We start from the raw sequence: 21,579 nt of genomic DNA on the forward strand, positions 1-21,579 counted from the left end.
CAAACACAGCTTCGCCTCAAAATAAAACAGCTACCCAGGGTCTCAACACAGCAAGAGAGCATCTTGTCCAGCTGAGAAGGAGCTCTGGTACCCAGCAAAAATGACCGACAGAAGCCCCTTCGAAACGGATATGCTGACACTGACGCGATTCGTTATGGAGAAGGGACGCCGCGTAAAAGGAGCGACGGGGGAGCTGACGCAGCTGCTCAACTCCATGCTGACTGCCATAAAGGCCATTTCTGCTGCTGTCAGAAAGGCAGGCCTTGCCCACATGTGAGTCCTACCTTGCACTACCGGGAGGAAGAGGAGGCAGAGAGACAGCTACTGGCATAGCAAGGCTGGGGAGCAGGCAGGGATTCATAAATACCTTGGAAGTGTCTCTTTTAAGATGAGTAAGGTCAGAGCCTGGATTATCAAGAGTGGGAAGCAGGAGAGCTTTCTTTCTGGAGCATTTTAATACTGGGTGCAAGATAGACATTTAAACTAACTGCTGTTCTGCAATATTTTACTCTAAAAATGTAAGTCAGAACAGAACTGCAGTGCACTGCTCACCTTGTTATCTCTTGCACTTGTTGATACTGATCTATTTTTATATCTACTGTGAATTTGCTAAAAATCACACCATGATATTTTTAATGCAGAATATCTCACTGTGATGTTTGCTGCTAAAATCCAAGCCCTCTGCTGAACCGTATAAGTCAGGGCTTGGTTTATCTTGGGAAGCTGATTTTCTGCGTGTCTGCTGTATAAGCAATGCTCTAAAGCAACAGCCCTGAGAGAAACTACACACACTGCTGTATCTGGCTGCATTTCTCTTTCCTTCCTCAAGCAGTGTCCCACGTGCAGGGTTACAGGCAGGGAGTCTCAAAAGGCCCTCTAGGAAAACCAAATGTAACAATTTGGCATCTAGTACTTTCGCAGATGGAAAAAAAAAGGCCTTAGCAAAACCTGGAATGTACTGAGCTGTTTCACATGGACAAGTGCAACAGACATCAGTCTAAGTCTTTTAATAGTGATCTATCTGAAGGAGTTCAGAGATAGGGAATGGCCTAATAAAATCATGTGTTTAAAATAGGAAGTTTTTGATATGCATTGAAAGACACTTTTCTGAACCTGCCTCAGTATGTACTTATAGCTGCAAGCATGAAAGAGACCAGGAAAATATTTGTGAAAAAAAGTCAACATTTGTTATTTGTTCAGGGATTTGGGGTTTTCTTTCCTTCCAGAGAAACACCAAAATATGTGACCCTAGGGACTGGGGGGGATTTTGTACTTCTATTGATCATTTGGCCCAAGTCCTGAATCATCTTGGCAAATCATGAATTCAGTGTCTCAGAACTATTGCCCTCACTTTGTAGTGCCTAGAGAGAACATGAGACATATTCAAAGTGAACCACAATTTCAGTCTCCTATGCCCTTACTCTTAAACTGTGCTTCGTCTCTGTCCTTACTAGGTGAAACTGAGCTGTTTTGCCTCCTTGACTTAAAGGAAGAATTGCTCTTACATAATTTTTATCTTTATACAGACAACCTCTGAAATAGTTTGTAACAGCAGAGAAACTGAGAGGCTAGAGGTGGAATAATCTCTAATAGTAATAATAGTAATCCTTCTTCCCCTTCAGATAAAAAACCAAACCATCCATTACATTAAGGAGCAAATGTTTCTTTTTATGAACAAAAAGCTTCAGATGTTGTCTCAGAAATATCTAAAGTATCCAAACATACAAATTAGTAACTTGTACCTTTCAAATTACTGAAACTAACCATGCAATTTCAGGGATTCCCATGGCAAACTTTCAACCGCTGTGAAAGTGGCTTGCATCCATGTGCATTTGTGCAGTTAAAGAGCTCTGATTTTTCTACTCCCTTCAAATAGGAGACTGTAAGTGTCTTTAATGTTAAAGCACTAAGCATGAATTTTTGACCAATTTTCAATTCAAAAGTGAAGGAGAACTTTTTCCAAGTCATAGACTTGAGCTGTGCCTGGAAACACACTAACTGGAGAGTAGGTACTTACCATTCCCTGAAAATCGTGGTCCTTTTCAAAATCTTAAATTTGGCACCCAAAAATAAAATGTCCCAAACACTCAATACTTCTGAAAAGCACAGGCAGCTTCGAGCTTTGAGAAAGACAAAAGACCTACTCCACTCCCAGCTCAGGCCTGCCACTGACCAACATCATTCTAGGGACTAATTACTTGATTCCTCCTCCTCCTCCTCTCTTCCCCCCCAAACATTTAATTTCCCTGAATGAATAAAAAAAGCTGTATCTTTTCCCTGCTGTATTTTTAAGATGCCCAGAACATGCACATTGGGCCTAAACAGTGCTTCTTCAACTGGAAGTCTCAGAAATCTATATACTACTATACTAGGTCATTAGCATATTGCTAAAATCAGGATAGGGAAAAGAAGCATCATCCTAACTCAGCTGAGGATCACCCAATAAAACAGACCTTGATCCTGAGATACAGTTCCATATGGCAAATTCCCCGGGGATGCCTTTAAAGTCCTGATTTGGGGCAGGCAGGGGTCTGAGTGAATGTGGGTTGAAGGACCACCGTGGAGCTCTGAGCAGCTAGTGGCAGGAAATATTGCAGATGCTCAGTGCACTTTCTGCTTCCTCAAAACTGCAGTCAGCTGCTTCACCACCTGGGCTGTAGGCTCTGCTTCTGGCCTGGAGAACATCTACACAGGAGCAAAAGGACCCAGGTAAGGCCTCAAAGTGCATGCTTTTATTTTCTACAGCAGCCACAGTCTTATAATGCAGCTTAGCTTTTTCATCCAAAGATTGTCTAAAGGTGTAGGAAGATAAGAATGAAGGAACAACCTTGACTTGTTGGGGTGTTTTTTCATAAAAACCTGTAATGTTGGCCTCCTTCAGGTTTCTTGACCTGTTTACTGTTCTGTAGGTTTGGTATAGCTGGCACTGTGAATGTGACGGGCGATGAGGTGAAGAAGCTGGATGTACTATCCAACTCCCTGGTGATTAACATGCTGCAGTCCTCCTACAGCACCTGCGTCCTGGTCACAGAGGAGAACAAGGAGGCCATCATCACCCCGAAAGACAAGCGGGTCTGTGCACCTCCGGCTTTCAGGGGGGTTGTCGGCTCAGGCAGCAGCAGGTGGCACTCTTGCTTCAAGTATGAAACCTGGCCCTGGCCCCCAACCCAACCCTTCCCCCCCCTTCCCGGGGGGAATTCAGAAAATTGGCACCATTTCTGCGTTGTTTTGATTAATAACTGTAGTGGGTGGCATGATTTCAACAGCTAAAAGAGATGTGGAGAGTAAAATTATTATTAAAGTTTTGTGAAAGGGGGGAGAATAATTATTTTTAAGCTTGTTAACACATCCCAAATCTCAGGTCTAAGTGTACTGTTACATTCCCTGACCACTGGTGCAATGGTTTTGGATTACATTAGTATTTAGAAAGATAAAATGAGATGAGAGGCTGGCAGAACTGAGTGTTATGTTACATGTCCAAAGGAAACACCTGACTGCTTCATCAGGCTTCCCCCAGGAGGGGATCCGGTTACCGCGAGTTATTTCTCATGCTGATGTAACCTGCCCTTTCCCGAAGACTTTTTTCTTTCTGCCTTCTTGCCCTCAAACCTCACAACAGAGCAAAATCCTTTCATTCACAGCAAAAGTAGCAAAGCAAAACATATTCATTAGAGGAAGATACTTGCTTCCAAAATTAGTCACTCCTTTTGCTTCTAAACAATTTCTTGCACTGCTTGGCAGCAGAGTGCTGCTCCTCTCTATCATCCATTTGTGCTGTCTGAGCAGAAACATGTCCTCTCCAATTTCTCTGGCAGGCCCCTGGGGAGTCGGTGTTGTGCTGCAGGGCCAGCTGGGTCAGCAGTGCAGCCTTCTCTGGCAAGCTGTATCAGGCATGCTTGGAGGGCTAAATTCAGATGTAAAAACATGGGAGTTTTCAAGTAAAAGGAAACAATAATGCCAAGAAACTTATCATTAAACAGTTCCCTTTCCATTTCTGTTTTAGGGTAAATATGTGGTGTGCTTTGACCCCCTTGATGGTTCATCCAATATAGACTGCTTGGCACCAATAGGAACAATATTTGCTATCTACAAAAAGGTAAGAGAGCAAATCACACATGGCTTGGATTTGCTTGGTGAAAGCAAAACATCCTGAGTTCATCACCTTGCCTAGTTTCTTTCCATGGTCCCTTAGGTGTCTCTGGGCAAAAGGGAACCTTAGAAAGAGTAGACGAACACTTGATATTCACTGCCTGAATTCACAGGAAGGGGACACCCAGCCCCATGAAATTGTTAGGTGACAGCACTTCCTTCCTCCACACACAAAGGCGCTTAACTACGACGATCTCAGCCCCAGAGCCGCTGGTTAGCTCCTTCAGCGACGCTTGACTCGGCGTTAGGCGCCGACGGATCGCAGGATTTGTCCTCCTGGACACCCACTGCGGGGACTGGCAGCCCTGGTCCGGACCCTGTGGCCGGCCAGAACCAGCTGCTGTGCCTGTCATGGATGGGAGTCCATAAGCCTGGAAGCGCTGGGGGCTGAAGGAAGCGCTCAGCAACATTCATCGGGCCCGGTAGCGTGTCTGCTCCCACGGGGCTGCACAGAGCAGCAGCTGCGCAGCCAAGTACAAACGCTAAGAGTTACAGTCATGCCAAGTCTTGTGATTTGTTTGCTAATCTCCCAGCAGTTGGTGTTTTTTCCAAAGCCTGAGCTCACGGTCATATGACTGTGGGAGACCCCGGCCATCGCAATTGAGAAATAACAGTTTACAGACTTGTGACTTCAAAGAAGTCTTTGCAGACTCAGATGTTACACTTCAAGCAACTGAAGATAGGTCTTTTAAGTCTCTCACCTTTTAGCTCATAATTTTCAGCTGGCTAGTCCTTGGCTTTTACATTTCCTGTAGGTAACACAATAGTCATCACTGTTGAGAATATGTTATCGACTAATGAATCAAACAGTTATGGCATAACCTCAAGAGGGCTGTGGCACAAGCCAAGTCCTGGAATTTGGCTATCTGCACTGTTAATGGTCAGTGCAATCCCACACCATGGATGCCGTGCAGGCCAGACAACACTGAGATGGTGTCTGGCTATGGTTTTTGAAAGAGCATTCCTGGGACTACATCCAATACCATGTAGTATCTTGCTTTTTGCAGAGAAAAAAGCTTATCTGTGTTGATGAAATCTATGAAATGTGCTCTAATGTTAAGCAGAGGGACCTCCACCCTTTTCAGTTATCTCTCCAAAGACACCCTAAATGACAACAGCATCTCCCAATATTTGTAGTAGACAATAGTTGCATTTTCCTTTGAAATTATTAAATAATTATTAAAATTGTTAAATAATTTTATTATTAAAATTTCCTTTGAAATTATTAAATAATTAAATAATTATTTAATTATTAAATAATTAAATAATTATTAAATTATTAAATATTTATTGATTGTTACTAAAGGCTAGTGTGAAATAATAAAAGGGAGATGTTTATTCCAGTTGATAAGTATCACTTAAGAAAGAGAACATAATTTTAGGCCACTTAAGATTAATGAATAATATTTTTTAAAAGGTAGAATCGTTGTGATTCCAAAGGATGAACCTTAGCATCTACCAGTTCTGAAATGAGCTCTTGACTGATTTTCTCACCATGTCTCACTTTAACTTCATTTTCAAATGCACACTCTCCAAAGCAGAAACATTTGGCTTATTTTAGAAAAAACCCAAAACAGATAATAAGCACTCTTATACAAAGGCCAGACTTGGACCATACATTGCAATCCTGAAAACTGTTGTCTGATTGCTCCCAATCCAGAGCCTCTACCACAGAGGGAGGGACCATTTCATGATGTCAGAAAAGCACTCTATCAGTTTATTAGAAAAACCCATGAGGAAAAAAATACTATCTCAGATTTATCTAATTTTCCACCTGGCCTTTCTGCGATCAGGGTGGTGCAGTTGAAAAATCAGAAACACCTGAAAAGTGGGGCTGAGGGAGGAGCCTTGCTGAATCAGAAGGGGATTGGATGGCTGCTGCCACTGAGGGGCTCTCGGTTGCCAAAGTGTCAAGATGTGGTGACAACAAATGCTTTTTGCTTGGGTGCTTCCCAGGTTTTCATGCCACTGAGCTAAATCTACAACCCTCAATTCATACTGCACAAATATGCTATGAAACTCTCTTGCTTTTTTTCATTTTGGTTTTAATTTGTAACTTTGCCCAAAGCCTCAGATGTATTTTATTTGCTACCCTTCATTTGCTACCCTCATTGTCATGAGGAGTCCTCCCCTTTGTGTGGTCCCTCACAGAGAAGGTGTAAGAATTCAGTAAAAACAAAAAGGCTACTCATGAAACATATGATACAAATGGAGACCTGGGAATAAGTAATTTTAGTGCTGCTCCCAGTCCTGATAAGAATTCCCTCATGTGATGTCAGGCAAATCACAAACACAAAAAAATTCAAACTTGGATATCACCTGAGGGTACCCCTGTATTGAAACTCTGCAGCTTTTGTTTCATCAGCCTTGCACCAATTATCAGCTATAATGAGAGAGTCACTATAACTCATTATTTGCAGCCCCTCTGTCTATTTTATCATTTTGTATAAAGGCCTCTAAAGGTATTTCACTACCACCATCATAGTCAAAATATAATGTACAGGAAATCCATCTGTGCACCAGAAAGAAGAGAAAATAGCAATTATCAGAGTGTACTGCCCGGCTTAATTCCCTGGTTTGTTCAATAGTACATGGTACTTGGCAGGACAAAACTCCTGCAGTCCTAACATTGAAGTATCAGCTGATCTGTAGCTTTTTCACAGCTCTGCAAAATGTTTGTTTCAAACATTTTTCTCTTTTTGGAAACTAGCTCTTGCAAACACAGCTGTGAATAAGGATGAAAAAACAAGTGAATTCAACCTGACTAACTATACTGTGAGGCAAGAGTTCCTCTGGTTTTTTTTCAGAATAGTCAACAAATATATAATTTCTCAGTCATATTAACATAGAAAATGCATTTAAGAAATAGGACTGAAAAGCTCAACTCAGAAAAAAAAAAATTAAACAATATTATATATAACCCAAAGTTGCATGTATTGTATGTACACTGTATTCTAGGAAAAAAAAAAACACTTTGCTCTATACAAAATTATTTTTTCTTTAATGAGAGGTGCATTCAAAAACTATGACAACCATAGCATACTTTAAACTAACTGTCTAAATGAATGTTTAATTCTCCATTTGATGCTGCAAATAATTAGTCTGCTATAGACAACCATTGCTTTCAATGGTGAGATGTATGTACCATAGCGGTAAATTTTTGAAAGAGATCAAGCTACCTAGGCCATAATAGTTGGCACTGTAAGGATTGTTTCACAAAGTATTAGCCACTATTAGTCAATTTTCAAAGCTCTGAAATATGCAAACAAAAGTTTAAACTAATCTTCCTTCATTATCTGCATTATAACCTCTCAGAATAAGCAGCTTGACATAGCTTCAAGGGACTGAGTGCCACATATATTTGTACCTGCTATATTTCAGTTCCCATGAAGAGCTGGTTGTCAACTGGATTTTTTTATTTCCACAGAAGAACTTGGCAAAATAGTAATAAAAGGATTTGAGCAAAATACAGTTAAAGACTGTAAGTGAAGTGACTTAAGTAATGAAGTCTTTCAGCTGAAAATGAAAACATTTTGATGTGGAACTACTATCTTCGTGTACCAAGAAGTTGTCATTTTGGCGTCCCACATTTCGGTTTTCCTTGAGGTGTTGGCATACAATGATGAAAGGGAACACCTTACTAAGACCCTAATGGGCAAATATTTTATTTTCTATACAAGGCAGTCTTCATGGATTTTAATTTTTTTTAACCAGATATTCAGGACTAAACCTGCTGTTATTATTTAGCTGCTACTCAATCTAAATAAGCCTCTGCAATCACTGAGAAACTGAGTTAGGAACAATAAAATGCTGAGCCACAGTCTGAAGAAAGGGGAGTGTTTCATTTCAATTCCCCATGGACCACCACCAAACATCTATACAAGACCCACCACAGCTGACAAACTTTTAAGTAAGCATTGATATCAAGCAATTCCTACCCATTCTGTAGCAGGAGGAGATAAAGGCTGTAACCAGCATTCCCAAGTACTGTTGGCTGTCCTCCTTACCTACCCCACCAGACTTTTGTAAGCCGTGGCTGAAGCACAGCCCTAGAGCTGGCTGGAAATATTTCACCTTGTCTGCTTGGGCTACTGTTGCTCCATGATAACCAAAGTGCCAAATCAAAATATGAGTGTCAGAAATTGATTAAAAGCATCAAGTAAAATGCCACCTGAATGTTCTCTGTAGACTTATAGATGAGTACCTGCACACATGCACACTTTACATAACCAAATGCGTTTGTTATTTTGTATATAATATGATGAGCATTTGTATAAAATAGGTGAACACTTATATCCCTTTAGTTATGCATCCCTTCACTAGAAGAGACCAATGCAAAAACTTGGTTCCATCATGTTGCACCATATATCCTTTTATTCTGTACTATGGGAGCATTTTTTCTGTAATGTTAATTATAGCATTTGCCTCTCAGTTATTCCCTCTGAGGGGTGTCAGTATCATAGCTTATGTTACATTTACAGAAAATTAGTATCTTTGCTCTGTCTCAGTTTTCTGATGATCCTCAATTAATAGCTGGGGATATAATGCTAAGGCATCAGCTTTGTGGCATGTATCATATTGACTGCATGACATGTATAAGATAACAAACTCTGAACATCCTGTCTCAGCATGTACATGGACCTGTACCAAACTTGCCCTGAACAAGGTGGGGGGAGGGGGTAACAGTCTCTATTTTTGTTGTTTCAAAGGTCTGCCTAGACAGAAAAAGGAAATCTGTTGCACATCATTATTGAAAAGTTGTTTTTATTTTTCATTATCAGAATTTAACCTTTGGTTCAAATGGTAATTTTTCCTCAGGAAACAGATGATGAGCCTTCTGAAAAAGATGCTTTACAGCCTGGCCGCAATATTGTTGCTGCAGGCTATGCCCTGTATGGTAGTGCTACGCTGGTTGCCCTCTCCACAGGGCAAGGAGTGGATTGCTTCATGCTTGATCCGGTACAGTCATGGTGTTAATCACATTGCCACTGTCTTTTAGAGCTCTCTGTGCTTGGTTTTACTTGTTTTTGTTAAACCTTGTCTCTATCCACTTTATGCAAGTCTTTTTTCCATATCCTGGATCATCCCACCTTCTCTCTATAAATATTGAATAATATGTGAGCATGTTGGTTGCAATACCTGCTTGGTTTTTTTCCTACTCAATATAAGTGAAATTAACTTAAATTCTCAATTAAGTGTTTGAAACTGTCTTCATTCAAACCAACACTTAAGAAAATTAAATTTGTACAGTGTATTTGTCTTCGCTTGAAGGAATCTGTGTCTATTTTATTCTTGATTTTTCTGTCTGAATAAGAGCATCAACATGTTCACTGTTTAGCCTGAGGCAAGGACCATTTTTTTGATAGCTTGAGCCAAGTGATGTTTCCTGAGTGCAGTAGAGTTTTATGGCTGTCACCTAAGGTGCATACCCAAAAATTTGCAAAAGTACAACAATGTCTGTACAATTGAACATGTGCCACTTTTCAGTGCCCAGGAACACAATAAGTGTAACTGTGGGAATGCAAGAAAGATCATTCATTTGCAAAACCAGAATTAGATGTGGGGAACAACATACTGTTGTTTTTTATGGTTTTGTGGGGTTGTTTTTAATAAAATGATGAATTATTGCCAAAACTTCTTGTAACATTTGTAAATAGTCTCATTCCAAGTGGAAAGAACTGGGAAATTAACTGCTCTGCTTGAGACAGACAAAGAGAAGGTGGAAATTGAAATCAAATTGCAGAGATCAACACATGGGTATAGCTGACTACATTCACTTTAAGTTGTTTAGACCAGACAGGCAAAAAGAGTCCAAAAGTCAGAAGGCAGTGTCATTTCTTAATTTGCAGTCTCATGATTTGAGGACAGAGATTCATGATCCGTCTGCTTTCAGGGCTGAGTGGTATTTTTTTGGTACTTTATTTCAATCAGGTTTTGTTTATAGTACCGATGTGACAAGTTTTCATTAATTTAATGTAAATTCTCTGCTTTCTGCTCTTTTTGAAATATTGTGAGGTTATAAACTAGACCGGTAATGAAAGGATCAAGTTGTGCTAGCATTTCTGCCATGTCTAATGTGACAACTGTTACAGAAAGCCAACAAAATTTTCTGCTGCCCTGCTAATACCTCATTTATCCTGTCCTGCAGGGTCTTGGCGAATTTATTTTGGTGGACAGAGATGTTAAAATCAAGAAGAAGGGGAAGGTATACAGTCTCAATGAAGGTTATGCAAAGTATTTTGATCCTGCAATGACAGAATATTTGCAAAAGAAGAAATTCCCTGAGGTAAGAAAATATTAGCACTGTGCCCAATGTACCACGTGTTGGCAAGCACTGCATTCCATGCAGTCCTGGCTGACAGAAAAGGATTTGAAGGTCTTCCTGAGTTCAGACCCATGTAACTCTTTCATACCAGCTGGTCCATTTTGGATATGCATGTAATGGAGCTTTTTTTTCGGCATCCTGACATCTTTTAAACTTTGGTAAATAAAGTCATAGCTTGTTTGTGTGAAGGGAAATGTGCTGAAGAACAAGATCTTTCAACAAAACTCTGGAAATATGCATGCCAAATTTGGGGATACCCTCATTTTCTAGCTTTATCTGAATATGCAGTTCAGTAATGTGTGCAGTTGGGCATTTAGGGCTAGGTTCCATGTGCTGTCCAGAAGGTGTTTGCAGGAATCTGGGTGGCATCACCTTCTCATTCCTGTACCCTCTTGCAGCTGAAAAATGCAGTATCATTCTTGCACAGTCTACTTGCATTATATGGAGCGTGAACCAACTTATAGGCTGGGGAGAAAACCTAAACAAATGGTGTGAGGCACAAATTCTCTATATTTGGTGGTTAAAAAAGAGACATCCCATGTCTGATGAAATTCCTTGGACAAATACAGTTTGGTATTAACTTATCAATGCTAGGAGGACAGAACACAAGCTCTCAATGTGGAAAACCGGAAGATCTTTAGAAAGTGTGGCTGTGAAGAGTAATTCATAATGAAATATGGTGATGTGGATCAACTCAGGACTTAATTTGGTCAGGAAACTGTTTTTAAAGCTTTTCTTATTAAAAAAATAGATTATTTTTAAGCAGTTAGTTGTCAAGGATACTTGTAATATGGTTTGTGTTAAATAAATGGATCCAGTAAAAACCTCAGGGCGCAGTAAAAGGGAAATATAATAGTAAGTATTTAAACTATGGTCCCATGATAAGCTCCTCCTTCTCAGCTAAAAATCTGGATTTACTGTATCAGCTATAGCTGCAAGACTACTGACTGAATATCAAACCCTCCTTTTCATACTACCCAAACTGTAGCTACAGAGTCTAACATCACAGCATTCTAAATATATTAAATTTGAATATTTGAGATTATTTTGAGGCTTCAAAGTCTGCATTCATTTAAGCTGTGCGAGAAGCAGACACAATTTTCATACTTCCTGAAATCCAGCTGGGAAAGTGAAGAACAATCTGTGCTTCTCATTCTGCTGATGTTATACCAGGCTATTTATTCAGTATAATGCACTAACATGGGATTTATTAATCTGTGTTTTTGCAAACCACTAAAATGTTGTTTAAAGTAAAATTCTTAAACAAATGATTCAGCCCCAGGCAACTAGGAAAAGACTGAAAATATTTCAAACTCAGTGGAAAGACCAGACAGAGGTATTTCCCCACAGGATCAATGAGGACAGCTCTATCATGTGACTCACTAAATCCCAAAGTTAGGACATACCGGAAAAAAACTCATTTGCAAACACTATTTTATCTCAAATCTGTGCATCATTTGATGAAAACCTATTGAAATTGCTCATCTTTGTGTTCTAACTTCTTCCACAGAAGCTGGCAGATATTTTTGCTGCTTTAAAGCAAGCAGCACAGAAGTGGGTTATTTGGGGCACAGGAAATCTTCTCAGTTGTGCTGAACAATCACATTTTTTGCTGCTCTGAGATGTACAGTTGTCAGCATGAGAAGGGCTGAGGCACAAATGTTATGGCCACAAAGCACAAGGAAGTGCCCTGCCCATCTGAAGCTTGTTATGAACCTGAGTTTTGGAAACAGCGTAACTCAGTTCCTTGATTTGGAAAGGACATTATATTTGCATTGTGGGGAGGACTAGAGAGAAAAGGTTTTGCCTTTTCTCTGTAGCATGAAACGTGCTTCCTGGTCTCATCTGTAAGGCTACTCAGCTGCAGCCACGTTGTTGATGACCTTCCCTACAGGAGCCAGGTGGAGATCTTCACAGTTTCGGTCTCTGTCCCCTTTTCTCCAGCATGCAGAAGGGTAGTGAAGGTGGCTGCTGAATACCCCCTGCCTGTGACTTGAAGAGGAACTGATGTGTGGGCATGGAGGAACACATTCAACCAGATCATTCACCCTATACTCTTTGGGCTTCTAGAAGCCAAGAGACTAGGCATCAGTTTTAGCTAGCTGTCTTTTTTTTTGCATTTTTCTTCCTTAGATCTAACCTCTATTAACTCCTTTCTGTGGTTCTTGGTCAACATGCTGTTCAGATGACTCTCTGACATTGCCATGAAAAACTGAAAAGTTAAAAATATAACAAGGAATCAAAAGTACAGTGTGGTCCACAACATATCCTATGTTATATATCATTGTCATTAGCAACAAAACACTAAAAATCTGCCATTTATGAGTAGAAGAGAGATTTCCCCTTACTATCTAACAGCAGTGTCCCAGATCAGACAGTCTGGACTACAAAACCACATTGACCCTCAAATTTTCTTGTGGATCACCATTTACCTAAGGCATTAATTCTGAATAAAAATCACTAGAAAAATGCTGATGTTCTGCAGGCCAGACCTAAGCCTCCTACTACTATCATGCAGTGGGAAATGTATGTCTAACCACATCTCTTCTGGTATGAGAGTGAAGCTGATTTTTTATTAAGCATGACAAAATCACACTGCTGCTTAACCAGTTTGAAGAGCAAACTTCTGTTTGCAAAGTTGCCTGTAATGCAACATGTTTGCTCCAGTCTGCAATCTTAGTGGGAGCTGCTGGGCCAGAAACCATCTCTGCACAAATTTTACTACAACTCCTCCCCGAAATGGGTTCTTTCTCCCATAATGGCTGCAAGGCCCTAGCTTCTCTCTGGCACTGGCAGAATTTTAAATACCCTGTGGACACTGTCACACTTTGCTCTGACACCTACTTTTATCTTTGCTTCCTACAGTCAGGCACAGGGGAAGCTGAGTCTCATCACAGCTTGCTGATGATTAGAGCTATGCAATTGAGACTCCCTGGCTAAGAATTTGTCTCAGCAATGCCATTAAAAACTTGCCCTCAACAGCACATTTCAGTATGAAGCCAAGCTGTGTCCAAGTGATACAAAAAAAGCTAGTAAAACCACTATTCTTTTGTGACCACATCAGTATGCAGAGCAAAGGATGCAGGAGTGTTGCTGTTGTAGTCTGTAGAGAAAATTTCTTGCCCCCTCTCTCCTAGTTATCATATTTATATAAAAAAACACTGGTATTGTTCTGCTGTGGAAGAACAGGGCTGTCAGAAAACAGTAGAAGAAAGAAATTAAAAATTGACTTCTCTCAGAATGTGAAGGAAAAAAAAAACCCACAGGACCTATCTGTCATTTTTGTTCCTTTGAGTCAAGCAAAAAAAGAAAAAGCAGCAGAAGGGGTAAAACAAAGAGTAGCCACAAGTTTACTCAACATGGATGCTGACCAAAGGAACATGAAGGTTCTCCAGCTCTTTCATTGGCATCAACTAAACAATCAGAAGTGCTTATTGTGCAAACACAGATCTTGGCACTACCTTTCTAGCATTCATGCTCTATTATTTTGTTTGAGAAGAATGCCTGGGCAATATGCCAATATGCATGCAACCCCTCTTAACTTTCTTATCTGTAAAAAAATGCATGAGCAATAAAACTGGAGAAACAAGAAATAACATTTCACTAACTACAATTAGTATTTATTCTTCCATGCAGACAACTGTATGCTAAGGGAAGTAAAAATTTTATTTCAATATGCAGTTCAAGTGATAACCTTATCAGAAGGGAGGAATTTGTCTGTATTTTTCTCAGCACTGTGTCTCTAGCTGGTGAATATCTATCCAAGTAAGAAGCAACTAAAATTGTCAGTGGCATCTCCTGAGCTTAGATTATCCCGAGTTGGAAGTTGAAAGCATCCTTCACATAACACGGTCCATGTACACACAAATTATGTAAATAATCTGCATGTGAATAGGAAATCTAGCACTTTCCAAACCTGTCAGATGATGTGTACACAGGTGGCTCAGCTGTGCAGCTCAGGGTCACTAAATTTCATACCCGTGGTTTACAGAGTCCTTATTTGATAATATCATAGAACCAATCTTTAGCAGTCTGGTTCAGGGGCTGCTTGTTAATATGTTATGGCTTTTCTTAGTGTTCAACAAACTGTTCTTTAGACTCAGTTCATTGCCTTTTAAAACCACAAAAGAAAGTTTTTCTGTTGATTGTATTTTTAAAGGTAATTTGAGACTATAATCATATCTTCCCCAGACTTTAACTGAAAACTCACATTTGTCTCTCTTTAATACCTCTTAAAGTGTTTGGTTTTTCCTGATGTCAGATTTTTTACAATTGTGAAGTCACAATTACAAACAGCTGTGAGATGGAGACGCTATCATTTGAAGCCTAAATATGCAATTATTTGGGCATAAGCCATGAGAAACAAGGGAGCAAATACTTAAAACCTTTGTTCATTTGTGCATACAAGTAACAGGACCAGATTTAAACAAAACTAAATGTAAAAGCTCTAGGCTGTGTCTTATCCATCAGTGTTTCATAGTTTGCATTGTTTTCTTCTGAATTTTTCATAGTTCTTCTAATGTGTGCAACACAAATCATAAAAACCAGCATATGTACAGTTGAATAAGGCCTATTTCACAGCCTGCAATAGGTCTGTTTTCCAATTTTATTATCAGCTATACCAAAAATCCAAGTCTTATGTTTAGCAGCATAGACCTTAACTTCCTAGTGTTCTGTTGCTTTGTAATGTGTAATTTAATGAGATTTTTTTTCCATTTTAATAGAGAGTAATTATCAATACTTCACAGTCACATTGAACAATTTGAAAAAATAATTCAAAATAGAATAATGTTTTTCTCTATTTTCCTTCCAGTTGTGGATTTTTTTACCCAGCCAACCTTATGATTTTGCAGGGAAAGATGACTAACTTTTGGTGTCTGAAGGTCTTGAAGCTGGCATTGCTGAAGAAGTTTTCTATGTATTTTTCTTGATGTAGTATCAGTACAGGATGAGCTTTGTATAAAGTGCTGAGATCTTTTATTAGAAAACTGACCCAGACATTGATATTTTATGAGATATTATTATATTATGAGATTATTATATTATGAGATATTTTCAGACTTTTAGCATTGTAGTACAAAACATATATATGTATATTAAATGTTCATGTTGTTCAGTCTCTAGTAATATTCTGGGAAGATGAAAATTCCTCCTCAGCTTAATTGAAGACAGAGTGAGAGATATGGAAACGAGCAAAATTATTTTCTTAAAAAGTTTTCCTTCAGTTTGCATCTGTATTTTGTATCTCCCCTTCATAAAAGTATAGTGGCATGTTAAATTTCTTGAGCTTATTTGGTCTACTGTATGTCCTTCTATTTGTTCAAGACACCTTGCTTGTCTTCTATATCTTCTACCTACCCATTTCTATGGCCAGACCTGAGACTGACATGAATACTTGATTGCTCTTGTTAAAATGCCCTGTCCTAAGCTGAGAGCAAGGAAAATTACATTCATTAATAAATTGCAATCTTCCAAACTAAGCTGCAGGATAAATGCTGTGACCAGTTTCACCACCTGACAAATAAGCTAGAAGGTAAAAGTTGGAGCCCTCTTGGAACCATCTGGACATGTAGAGGAGTGACACCACTCCTCATGCTCTGGCTTAGGAGCCACTGAAAGATCAAAAATCAAATTATTTTGACTTTGTTCTGATAAGGTGAAGAAGTTTTTAGTCCCCTGGTTTTTCACAAGCTGAGGGTTGATTCCAAAATGTGCACCCAAATTACAGGCACTCTGGTTTGCGTACTGTGAATGCAGCTCTTTAAAACTCTTATCTTTGAACCCTGTACACAATCACATCTTACAAAAGGCTGAGCTTAAGACTGATTTCGGTATTTGCAGTATCCATAAGCAGCCATTGATTTAAGCAGCTTTGATTCCTGTTTCATGCCAAAATTACATTTTGCCATGTTACTAGTTGTCTAGCCTGGTAAATATAATGCTTTGCTCTGTGTTTTTCAGGATGGGAGCTCCCCATACGGTGCCAGGTATGTGGGCTCCATGGTAGCTGATGTTCACCGTACATTGATGTACGGTGGGATCTTCATGTATCCTGCTAACCAGAAGAGTCCAAAAGGAAAGGTATGTAATTTGAATTCCTTTCTGGTGAACTTAGCCAACCTAATATCTCTGGTATTACCAGAGCAATAGTTTAGATAAATAAACAAATAATAATGTTCCATTGCGGAAAAAAAAATTTTAATGAAAATTATGCTCAGCAATTGAATTTAGGAAAGAAATTTAGGCAATAGCCAATTTAGGCCAGAAATCTTCCTCTGTGTTTTTATATTATTAAATACTCAACTGGATTTCACTGCAACCACATACTTAATGATTTTTCTAAAGCTAGTATTTCAGCACCATAGAAACCTATTGAGAGACCTGTGCATGATCTAAGAAAAACCTCTGCACTTTAAACTGGAAACTAGAGTTATTGCACCAGCCAGTGGGATATGTTGAGTCCCAGAAAGGGTTTTGTCCAATGCTAGAAAAAAATACTTTCCTACCTCATGTTTCCGAAGGACGCTGAGCTTATATCAGCAGCTCTGCAAACTCAGCCTTCTACTACCTGATCAGAAAAGGTGATTACAGTGGAAGGTGGGTTTCATTCAGTATTTAAGGAAAATATGACTTCCCATTTGGACACCGGTAGAAAATGTACTGTGACAATTCAGTGCAATGCAATGCAGTCAGTCTTTAAAAGTGATGGGCCGTAGACCATTGTCAACCTCAACTTCTCTTCTGCAGTATCACATACCCATATTATCAAATTTCTAAACAAGTATGTTTTAAGAGACCTAGTCATATAGCTGATTTGTGGACCAGCAGTAACCTGCAGGACATCCTTAGGAATTCATTGGCTCAGTACGTAATAGGTTGGACATGGTGTTCTGACTCCAAGAATGCATTCTTTCCTGATCTACACTATACTTAAAACCTTCTATTCAAATGTTTTTCCATCCATGGCTGGTACATGAAGGAACCTGCCTCATCTCCCACACTGGTCGCAGAATACCCCAATATCTACCATCTTTAGGGAGAGAGGACTACTGGTTTCATCATGGTGAGCTTGTATTTACCAAAGTACCAGCAGATCCAAATGGTCTTCAAAGTCAAAACAGGAAAATAATTACCTTCAACATATGCAACCAAAAATGTCTGCATGTTTGTCCAGGAAAAAATTATTGAATCACCATCCCACAGAAAAAACCCACAAAACACCATCCCAAAAAGCCCTCACTAAGTGATGTGGATCTGTTTGTACATAGGAGAAAGGGACAAAAAAGGAATTTGCTGTATGTGAAAAAAGTGGGTTTGCTGACTGGCCTCTTCAAATGAAACGTTTTGTTTTGAAATCTGTACTAAACCATTGTTGAAAAGAGAGAATGAAAAACAGGACAAAATTACAAAGGAACTAAGCACTTACATAACTTCATCAAAATAAGGTTTGCACAGAGTTAACCCACATTTATTATTGGATTGCTCTGGCTTGGACTGCCACAGTAAAGAGAGTAATGGAAGAAGCAAAACATGCTATCATTAAAAATAAGTTTTCTTTCTGTCTCAGAGTGCAGATGTATATAGTTCTTTTGACATATATATTTTCTTAATGGAGAAATAATACTCTTGTGGCAAGTGCCCTGATCATCTTTCCCCTGAAAGACAGTCTATGCACTTGGTTAGAGAGCTGAAAAGAATCAAGTGTCACTGGAATTGATCAAAAGGAATTTATTTACTCTTTAGAGTAAATGCAAATTACATGGATGTAGGCCCTAAAATTTACAGATCCTTCCTTAAGTTCAAGAAAGAAAACTAAATGCTCAACAAACACTACAGGACAAGACAAAAAATAAATCTTCTTTTCAAATGGTATATTATGAATAATATTTTTTATAAATTTAAGGCTTATAGTTCTCTATTAGGTGAAAATGTTAAACCTATTTGAAGACAGAGCCCATCTGAAGATCCCTAAGTGCAGTTGCACTGCCACCTGAAGAAAAACTGCTTTCCTCAAGTTGCATAGTCACAGTAGCAACAAGAAACTTGAAATGTGGTTCCATGGTGATACCACTGCTGTTTGCTGGCTCATGACCTTCCAGAATTGGGCCAAGCAGTAGGAAGAAGAGTGAAAGATACTGGTCCTATGTTGCCTCAGAGATGGAGTCCCAGTAACAGAAGTAGCACTTCAGTGGGCTTTAAAGATAAGAAAGAAGGTAATACAGTGCTATTTAAGTTGTGGTATATTGTGGTTTCATTGCAGTGTGCTGAAGGCATGATGGGTAGTGAAGTCCTATGTTCAATCCATTTCTCTGTCTCTATATACAGGAGCATTCTGTCACACTTCCTTTTTTCCAGAAAACTTTTCCTCTTTTGTACATGTCGAGTCCTTTAAACAAAATATGTGCTAATATTGTTGTACATGAGCACTTCATAGATAAACCTACAGAAATAATATTTGTTCAGAACTGACCAGCTATCACCTCTTTTCATTTAAACACTGAAACTTTTGGCATATGTCCTAAATAAATTTGCATTCCACCAGAACACACTGACCCCAAGAGGTAACATTTTAAAAAGATGTAAACAGATATCAGGGTCCAAACCAAAAGGGAAATTTTGCCTTTAATAAATAACTGCAGCTCCTTCTGAAGCCACTATCTGGATAAGTTCAGGCTACTAATATCTACCTACATTTCTGAAGAGAAGCAATAAAATCCTGAAATTTGAAACTGGGAGCATCAAGTTTCAAACTCCAAAATATCCTGACTAAACATAACATGATTATCCCAAGCTCTGAGTTAACACATAAAGACTCCATATGAGAACATATTTTGGCTTTTCTTTTTCAGTACTGTTAGCTTAGTTGGCTTAAATGTTTTGCTGATGCCTGTGGGACACCCACTTTTGACATTTTTGACAAAATACAGCTTCACTGGTCCTGCATGTGTGTATATCAGCTTGGAAATTATAGTAGTGACGCCTGGATGTAGGGTTGGCACACTATTCCTCCAAGGCTGTAGTAAAGGTGAGAAGAAGAGAGGGAAGGAAAACCTCTCTGAAAGACATTGCTACTTAGGTCAGTTGAAGTTTGGTACAAAATTTTCTAAAATCACAAAAGGAATGCTAAGTTTTGGCAAGTCCTTTGACATAATTTCCCCCATAGACAATCAGGTGTTTCCTCTTTCTTTCTAGCTCCGACTTCTCTATGAATGCAACCCTATGGCTTTCATCATTGAGCAGGCAGGTGGGATGGCAACTACAGGGACCGAAGCAGTGTTGGATGTGAAACCTGAGAATATTCACCAGAGAGTTCCTCTTATACTTGGCTCTCCAGATGATGTGCAAGAATACCTTGCTTGTGTACAGAAACACCAGAAGAGCAGCTAAAGACTTTCCACATCAGATCTTGCTTGCCCATTTTCAGTCTTCAAGAAAAGCTTTCCTTTCAAAATAGTGGATTCTAGTGTTTACCACCAATCTCTCAGTGAAAGTCCCAGTTTACAAGAGCAGGAAAAATAGTGAGATTTTGTTTCTCCTTGCAGGCAAGTGTAAAAATCCTTTAATTCTGATTTACGCAGGGCAAGTGCAGAGACAGAGTAATGACAAACAGAAACTACTTACTTTATATAATATTAACAAAATGAAGTGAGTTGTGTCAGTATCCCCATTTGATCTGAAGTTTCATATCTATTACATAGATGGCATTGTTTGCAACAGGATTTCTGCATCAATATTTGCAATGCCATTATGTGGATTTTCTGTTAGAGACTGTCTTGCAGATGCTTTTTATCTTGACAGCTCTAAGAAGAGCGGAAGTCTTATGTTATCTGAAACAATATTTTTAATCTGTGCATTATAAATATTTTGGGTAATTAATGGAGATGAAAAAGCTGCAGTATTGCCAGGATGTTTAATTTCTCATAAGAACAGGTGTGTGTTATTTACACACAAAGCACAAATGACAATAAACCGTGGATGTGACACCCAAATCATGCCTATTCTGTTGATCCATTGTCCTCTGCAAGAGGATACAATGACACTGTTATGCCTCCATTTTCTCTTACTTTGGAAGGTTCTTATTTCAGATTGAAGCTTGCCCTTTTACACATTATATTGCCACCACTAGTCACAGTGTTGTCCTATCCTTAAGTGGAAGGGAACACCCCAGTTTTGTAGATGCTTGTGGTCAAAAGGAACAAAAGTCAGATGGTCTGCAGAAGCTTACAAAACTTTATTAGTAAATTCCACACTTGGCATGACAATTGATACAAGTTAGTCCATGATCTCCTAGAATACCACACAGCAGTGAGGTTTGGATAAAGAGGTAGGGCAAAAGGGGAGAGAGCAGGAGGCAGAGAGAGAGAGAGAGAGAAAGAGAGAGAGAGAGAGGGAGAGACAGAGACAGAGAGAGAGAGGTGATTTAAAGAGGAGGGGAAAAGCAAGAGAGACCAGAGAGAGTCCTGTCTCCAGCATGGCTCCAGCTGATGGGGATCCAGGGACAGGTGGTGCACATGTGCCTGGCCTTTGTGAGGATACTTTTTTTTCCCTGCCATGAATACAACTTTCTCATTTTCTATACAAATTAGTTGTCATGCACAGTCAGTTCTTTCAGACCTTTCTGTAAATGGGTCAGAGGGCTTCAGGCATCTTGGGTGGTCTTGATTCCTCGCTATAATCCATGCATGCCCCCTTCTCAGTTTCATTCTGGCACTTGCACTCTGTTGTCCTTATCTCCAAGAGTTACAACAAGGATGTTTGTCCTGGAAAAGTGCTGCCCTACTTCTGTATGGCCACCTTCTCCAGCCACACCCTGTTCTTTCTCACAGTGTGTTACCAACAATCAATCACTATTTGTTATTGCCAACAATCCTTGGTTGGCTTCACAACTATCTGGTTATTGCTGTTTGAGACATACACATTGGCCCTATGTCCTACGGAGTCAGGATCCTGTGTGACCTTCCTGAGGGTCACCTTTGACCTCTTCAAAGACCTACTTAGAAGAATCACATGGGATAAGGCTCTAGAAGATAAGGAGGTCCAAGAGAGCTGGTCAATAGTCAAGTATCACTTCCTCCAAGCTCAAGATCAGTGTAGCCCTATGAGCA

At 39.4% G+C, this 21,579-nt stretch overlaps 1 protein-coding gene across 1 annotated transcript; it reads left to right on the top strand.

Annotated features, from left to right (window-relative positions):
- LOC121360718 (fructose-1,6-bisphosphatase isozyme 2) lies at positions 1-20,463 on the top strand. Its single transcript, XM_041480776.1, has 7 exons — positions 1-273; positions 2,910-3,072; positions 4,004-4,096; positions 8,968-9,108; positions 10,298-10,435; positions 16,436-16,555; positions 19,667-20,463. The coding sequence occupies exons 1-7, from the start codon at positions 101-103 to the stop codon at positions 19,859-19,861; spliced, it is 1,023 nt and encodes a 340-aa protein (XP_041336710.1). The 5' UTR covers positions 1-100; the 3' UTR covers positions 19,862-20,463.
- The last annotated feature ends 1,116 nt before the right edge of the window (positions 20,464-21,579 follow it).

This window comes from Pyrgilauda ruficollis, unplaced genomic scaffold, assembly GCF_017590135.1.
Source record: "Pyrgilauda ruficollis isolate IOZ18807 unplaced genomic scaffold, ASM1759013v1 scaffold53, whole genome shotgun sequence".
NCBI lineage: Eukaryota > Metazoa > Chordata > Aves > Passeriformes > Passeridae > Pyrgilauda > Pyrgilauda ruficollis.

Coding starts and splice junctions, on each gene's coding strand:
- LOC121360718 (XM_041480776.1), top strand. CDS start 101: ATGACCGACAGAAGCCCCTTCGAAACGGATATGCTGACACTGACGCGA. Junction 3,073..4,003: donor TCACCCCGAAAGACAAGCGG/GTCTGTGCACCT, acceptor TTTCTGTTTTAG/GGTAAATATGTGGTGTGCTT. Junction 16,556..19,666: donor AGAAGAGTCCAAAAGGAAAG/GTATGTAATTTG, acceptor CTTTCTTTCTAG/CTCCGACTTCTCTATGAATG.